General features: G+C 38.0%; 1 protein-coding gene across 1 annotated transcript in view; it reads right to left on the bottom strand.

Annotated features, from left to right (window-relative positions):
• The window catches only part of MORC3 (MORC family CW-type zinc finger 3), a 26463-nt gene that overhangs the window by 4368 nt on the left and 14943 nt on the right, over positions 1 to 7152 (bottom strand). The window contains exons 10-16 of the mRNA XM_009327965.1: positions 5535 to 5639; positions 5302 to 5424; positions 5110 to 5184; positions 4171 to 4213; positions 2666 to 2853; positions 1239 to 2070; positions 614 to 777 (exon numbers count right to left, since the gene is read on the bottom strand). Coding sequence (XP_009326240.1) covers positions 614 to 777; positions 1239 to 2070; positions 2666 to 2853; positions 4171 to 4213; positions 5110 to 5184; positions 5302 to 5424; positions 5535 to 5639 — 1530 coding nt within the window. The remainder of the gene's footprint in view (positions 1 to 613; positions 778 to 1238; positions 2071 to 2665; positions 2854 to 4170; positions 4214 to 5109; positions 5185 to 5301; positions 5425 to 5534; positions 5640 to 7152) is intronic.

Below are 7152 nucleotides of genomic sequence, written 5' to 3'. Positions count from 1 at the left end.
CTGCTTCCATCTGGTACGTGTACTTCTTTTCTGTGTTTGCTATTTCTATTAACCAAGAGCTGCAAGCTCTCTATTTGTAAGCTTGAACTCTCGTTTAGTTCAAAGATACACTCTGGACACGACCTCGTTCCATAGGATTGGTCTGCAGCAAGAAGTTCTTACAGGAAAAGTAAGTTTCAAAACCAAACCCGAACTCTTTTCAGTAGAGTATTATCGATCCAAGAAAGAAAAATAGAATATAAAAGTGAAGTTCATTTACACAGCATAAGCTAATGATCACCCTCTTTCCTGCCTCCTTTCTCTCTCCTTGTTCTGCAAGTCGTTATCTAGAAATTATATAACATTTTTGATATTTTAAGAAGTGTCAGTATGGCATTCTATTGTGCAATGGCCAACCCTGCTCACACAAATACCTAAATCATAAAAAAAATTAATCACTTGATTAAAAAAAAATGTTACCGAGTTAGGAGTCACAAGAGGCAGTAGAAAAGAATTCCAAGCATCACATTTTATTATATGATTACCAGACATGACCTTCATCAAGATGTTTCACATACAATCAGCCAGCCAGAATCTTGCTTGAAATATAGTCTAGAAAGAACAGAATTGATACCTTTCTCCATCAGAAAAATTTACAGAGTCTTCTACATTACTGGTGGTAGAATCATTTGCACGTGCTACCACTTGTGGAATTGAAGCTTTTAACTGTGCGATTTCTGCTTTGAGTTCTTCACATTGACAGGCAATTTGATTTTTTTCCACTTCTAGTAGTTCAGTCTGGCAAGCAAATAAAAATAATTTTATATACCAAATAAAATTGTGGTGGATTAAAATAAAGACAACTTACACAGATTTAAATCATTTAACTTTAAATTGACTGCTTTTAATTAACTTTTCAGTGAGATTTTAAAGATATGACAAACTGCTTTAAAATAGCCAGCTGTCAGCTGAACCAGTGTATCTGTGCTCCCTCTAAGCCTGCTCGGTCTCTCTTGTCTTGCAGTCAGAGCCACTCGGAGCCTTGCAGTCGCTCTCAAGTTCTCTTATTTCTATCTATGGAAGCAAAAAACCAGAAGCTCCTAGGCTAATTCAGTATTTCTTCCCCCTTTTAGGTGGTTTGATTAGTTGGTGGACTGAACTACACAACACTGTGTACTAGAACTGCTATGAAACACCCATTAAAAAATAAAAATAATTAATTGTTAATATGAAGAATATCACTGTTTCAACAAACATACCTCACTTTTATATCTGTCTCTCTCAATGCTGCATTTGTCCAGTTGCCTGAAAACATCGTCCAGTTGCACAGCAATTTCATCTACCTCGCTTTTATTTTCACCATCAGCACACTTGCTGCATTCAGTTTTTAAGTTCTGCAGGGTACTGCATTGTTCCTTTAGTTTTGCTATTTCTTCTAAGGCCTGTTCATAGAGAATGGTCACTTCTGCCAAACTTCTTTCATGAAGATTTTCTTCTGCAAATGAAGAAATTGTCTCAGTTGACTGATGGCACATTTCTTTTTTTACATACTTATTATTCATTTCTAAAATCCTCTGTTCCAGTGTTTCTACTTGTTTGGTTAATACTTCACATTTGTTTTGGTACATTTCTTTTTCTTTGTTTAACAATTGCAGCTGATTTTTCAGTTCATTTCCAAGATCTACAGATGTCTCAGAAACATCTTTAACATTGTGCTGTTTAGTTTCCATCTCTGCCCTGGGAACTTGAATATCGGTGTCATCTTCCACCTCTTCCTTTTTAACAACTAAGTTTGGGAGCTCTGTCTGTGTCGCTGAGGTCAACTGTTCACTTTTTGATTCTGAAGTAGCTGCACTGCAAGGTTCTCCGACATCACAGTTTTCTTTCTGCTTCTCCTCTTGATCCAAATTAATACATTCAGTTTTTACTACAGGAACATCAGAATCTGCTGAAGGCTTTGGAGTACTGCTCTCCTCTAAAATAATGACATCTTCATCATCATCATCATCATGGTTGTTGAATGTTTTGTCATTTAATCGAGGTGTCTTTAAAGACACAGGTGTCACACAACCAGGAGTCTTCCGTTTAAGACTGAGAAGCAAAATATTAAACTGATTATTGTATTGCTCAAATACTGCAAAGTCATTTATTTCAAACTATGTTTAGTGTTTCTATAAGCACTATTAAAAACTACCACTCAATAACTAGAAAGAGATGTCTCCCTGCATAGTACTTTAGGATGTGTGGCCAGAGTAAATACCGTTCCTGTGAAAACAAGTGGCTGACATCCACACACTAAATTACTACCTTCACACATTATTTTGAAACAGACTCAGATTCAGTATTTGCAGGGACCCCCCGCCCCGTGCCTGCTCCTTAACCAACAGAGCTTAAGGAGAACATACTGCGGAGTGTGGTTAACACAATACAGTCTTTTCCTAAACAGACAAACCACTAAGCAATTTTCCTTGCCAATGCACAGTATTTTTTGCTGCATTCACTTTTGTACTTCACAAGGTTTCTAAGTACCTTTAACCAACCTGCTGCTTCCTATACTCCCAAAAGTGACATATGAATTTTGGCAGCTATCACCTGAAGATGGGACTACACCCAACACCATCATTTTCATTAACAAGTTATTAGTTTTGGAAATAAACAGGAATCTACTTTGTACCGGTTCACTAACCTGTTATCAGAATCAGAATGAGGTGAAGATACTGATCTATTTAAAATAAGCAGAGGTCTTTTGACAGAAGCATTTGATGTTTCTGGTAAAAGTGATCTTGGAACAGCTTCCTTTCCACTAACAGCTGAGAATGTTTTGAAGTCTTTACTTGAAGAAGCAGGTGTTTTTAAAAATATTTCATTATTCATCTAAGACAATATTAGTTAAGAATGAAAAGAAACAGACATTAGTAGATTCTTCAGAATAGGTTTAAACAGTTCTATCTGCCTCTCCTATCTGCCAACACCTAGAATTCTGACTGTCATTTCTTATGCATACTACAAGGATCTGTCTGAACCCAGGCTCAGTATTTTGCTGTAAGAAAGGCTAACTAGACTCCACATTGCAAACCCCAGTTTTCTTAACTTAATGATCGCACAACCCCTCCCCCCAAACTCTACTGATGCATGTGAAGTATTTCCTTCATGTTGGTTTAAGACATACAACATATTAGAAAGCAGCAAGCTCTATATCATAATTACAGACTTCTGGCAGATTTCTCAGAGGACTTTGAATGCTGTACACCAGCTGCACGCTCCTCTCCATGCACAGATTTATTGCTGTCAGAAAGCAGCTTTCCGATGTTACAAGCCTTTCTCAAGATACAGGTATTTTAAAGCACCGTGTAGAATCTCAGGCAAGAGCTTTTCTCAAGCTGTATCTCTGTCTGAAGCCTGAACATCATACACAAAGTATGGGACAGCCATCTCTGTTAAAGCTGCTCATAATTAATTCAGTTTGTCTAAAATGAGTAATACTTCACTTTTAGAAATTACTTTTGTACTTGGGTAAAAGTAATGGCAGAAAAATAATACAGTGAGGTATGTAGGTTAAAACAGCATATGCAAAGTCTCTTCTCCAGAAATGGAGTGATCTTAGGTTAGCTTAAGTTGCTTTCAAAGTAACGTGCTAAATCACACTTAGGAAATTTGATTCTGAGTTACAATCTACACATTCTCATCATTCAACCATGCTGATCTGAATCTGCATTTAATTTGAATTTGAGTGCCTCCTTGCAGAAGTACAGCTACTACAAGTCTGTCCATCCCCACCCCAATTTTAAGGGCATCTTTACTTTCATATCCTCATCACATCTCTCTACAACAAATCCACTTTCAATAATTAGATGGCATGCCATAAACACAGTGTGAGTGACTGACATCTCTTCTAGCACTATTTTGTGAGAGGGTTTTGTCCCTCTCAAACTCTTTCTGAAGTACTACATAGAAAGCAATGGTGTATTTTCCATCATTGGACAGCAAAGACGGGGGATTTTTCATTTACTAATAGTGAACATAACCTGTACAGCCATCAAAACAAAACAGGATGTTGAACCAGTCAGTTGGCCACTAGCTGAAGCAAACTCTAACTCAAAGCCTGGCCTATTCAATCAAACTGCATAGTATTGTTGCCAGCAAGAACAACTCTGCTACCAAAGTCAGTTTCCTATCAACTTCAAGAGTTACCTGGTGGCTGTACTCTAGTCGCTTCTTCAGTTTTTCCTTGTCTCTGCACAGCAGCAAGGGGAAAAAAAAAAAACAACAAACCACAAAAACAAAAAAAGAGCTTAGATTCAAAATGTTAACTCATTATAAAACCAAAACAACCTCAGAATCTAAAAGCAAACACAATACTCCTTATCTCAGCTAGACACAATAAAGTTTTAATGAACATATTCTGGTTTACTGAATGAAAATTTTCTGCATGAACTTAGAAGTTAGTATAGCTTAAAGTTAGCTTAACTTCAAAAAAGTTCTCTCTCAGATTAAGATTTATTTTAAAAAAAATCAAAAAAACCCCAAACTCCCACTTCTAGAATGCTAGCCAGCATTAGTTAAAATTACCCAAGTAAGTTTTTTTCCATACAACTTAGCTAAGAATCTTCTTATTCTTAAATAAATGTATTGAGGTATTCAGCTGCTTCAACATGGACCTTGAAAATAATAGTTACCTAGACAAGATCTCCTAACAGCCCTAATAGCTTGCTTCTCTAACATCCTAAACTATCCTCATGCCGCTTACTACTATGAGACAATGCCCCTCTTTGAGAGCTGTACTTGAACACCAGTTGCTGCATTGCTCTCCTTAGTAGTTATTACATGAGAGAGAACCCTGTCGTTATAACTTTCCTAATTTTGATTTAGGAGGGCAAACAGGTATTAAGTCAAAGAGAGAAATTTGAATGTAATGCCAACAAGCTAATAACAGAGAAAAGAATAGTGCTATTTATCTATTCACTGCTACGATCAAGTCTTGATTTCAGGGCACTATTTTCTGGCTGGATATATTCCCAGAAGAGTTGCAATTAGAGTTGCAATTATACCATAGGTGACAGAAAAGGGCATTTAGTTTTCACATTCCTTTTCTAGTGTTGAGACACTTGTAAGAAAGTCTCTACTACTCACTTTTTCTTGTAAGTTTTTTCATATGTAGGATGTATTAAGTCATCATCTTCTGGTTCTTCTGGCACATTACAATTCCTGAGTTATGGGGGGGGGGGGAACAATGCGACAAAGAGCTTAACATCCATGCTTATAACAGGTGATAAAGTAAGAACTGAAAGCAGTATTTAGATATTAATCAAAATCTAATTTTACCGGAATTGTGGATCAGGGTTCAGTGAGCAGTACCACTTTTCTGGCAAGTGCTCTATTCCATCTGGCAGCTTCCGCCATTTCAGACATGCGTCACATTGTACCCATGTCTGATCAGGCTGTTTTCTGTAATGGAAAAAATATCAGAACTTTCACATGAAAAGTTCAGTTTCATGACTGAGTGTAAAACAGTAATAACAGTATGTAAAATCCTTTTATTTAGAAGTGATACTCACTGTATCTCTTCAACTGGCAAAGCTAATGGATATTCTTCATTTTTCTTTGTTTTCATTTCATTCCAGTAATCATTAAGCTTTTCTCCTAATGCTGCTATTGTAAGCCTAAAAAGAAAAGTTTTTAAAAGACCACCTTAAATCATCAAATCCTACCACAGAAAGAACCTTTATAAACTACAGTGAAAGAATGAACATATGAACCACTCTAATATTTCTATTTGCACAACAGTAAGCTTTTTGCTTTTAGAAAACCCTAGAAATTAGAATTGTGCGAAGACATGTTTGTCAGCAAAGAAATTACTGGAAATATGAGTTGAAGCACAGAGAAGAGACTGAAATCAGGAGTGCTCAATTCAGAAGCGCTGTCAATGTACAGTGCAAACCCTGAAGCTAGCTCACCAGTTCAACCTCATAGAAGAAACAAGTACAAAACCACCTCTGTCAATCCAGTACCTAGCTATGTATTTGGCTGATGTTTCTGCACATCCATTAACTGCAGGTTCATGACTACTCTAAGTTGACGTACAAGAATACTACATGGAGATTGCAAACATATGATCACTTTAATGTAGTATAAAGTCTACATGCTGCTAAAAGGAGCAGGCCAGTCTTAGCCTAGGTTAATTTTTAGCTGGATTAGTTTCCTGATCAGGGCTCATGGTGCAGCTCAATGACTACTAGAGCTGGCACACACAGGAGGGAGTGGTGCGGAAGAACAATAAGCCCCACAGGTGAGGTAGAGGTAAGACTGCCTCTTGTCAGCATGCTGAATTTATGTCAGAGTAAAGAGGCTGGGTAACCAGAGCCTGAAAGTCAGTCCCTCCCTGCCTGGCTTATTCCAACACATACACCACCCCGTCCCTTGAACTAACACAAACGTTTGTGCAGTGAACTAGCCTGACCTAGAGTGTTTTGACCTAGATCACCTCTGAACCCATATCATGAATTTCTGTGCCAAAAAAAGGAAGTACCACAAGGGCAGAAATGAGCAGCAATGCATGGATGGGACCACGTCTCTCTTCCGGAGAGGGAAGAAGAGCAGGTCAGCTTACACTGATCATGAAATCACAGCATCAGTTTTATGTTTCTGGTTTGGGCTGGAAAGTTACCTTTTGAAAACCTGTATCAGTCTTTGCAAAAAAGCCTTTATAAAAGATCTTTCAAGTGTAGTATCTCTATGACATTACAAGTGTTTTTAAAAAGAAACAAGTAAAAAGCATTCAACGCTCACTGTGCCAGCCTGTGGGAATACAGTGCAAACCTTGGTCAACACGAATGACTATCCTACAGCGTTCCTAATTCCTCCCCCTCTGCCAAGGGAACTGTTAGTGCCACCGCACAGGAAATGGCTCAGGGAACATCTGTATTGAAAAAACTAACACAAGAGCTATTTTCCAGTTTGACCAGTTCCCTGATCTGCTTTACCATGTGTTCTCGTTAACAGCTGTGCTAGCACAATGGTGGCAGAAACACAGGAACTGCTTAAAGCTGGCAATATCACTGCAAAGAGCAGCACAAACTGTGGGTACCATCCGAAGATACAGGTAGATTGAACTGTAGTGGCTATAGCAGCTACCAGGCTTGCTGCTCCTCCCCCAGAGGGCCGCCTGTTTAAACG

Source organism: Pygoscelis adeliae, unplaced genomic scaffold, assembly GCF_000699105.1.
Source record: "Pygoscelis adeliae isolate BGI_AS28 unplaced genomic scaffold, ASM69910v1 Scaffold154, whole genome shotgun sequence".
Lineage (NCBI taxonomy): Eukaryota > Metazoa > Chordata > Aves > Sphenisciformes > Spheniscidae > Pygoscelis > Pygoscelis adeliae.
This window is presented reverse-complemented; position numbering and strand designations above follow the sequence as displayed.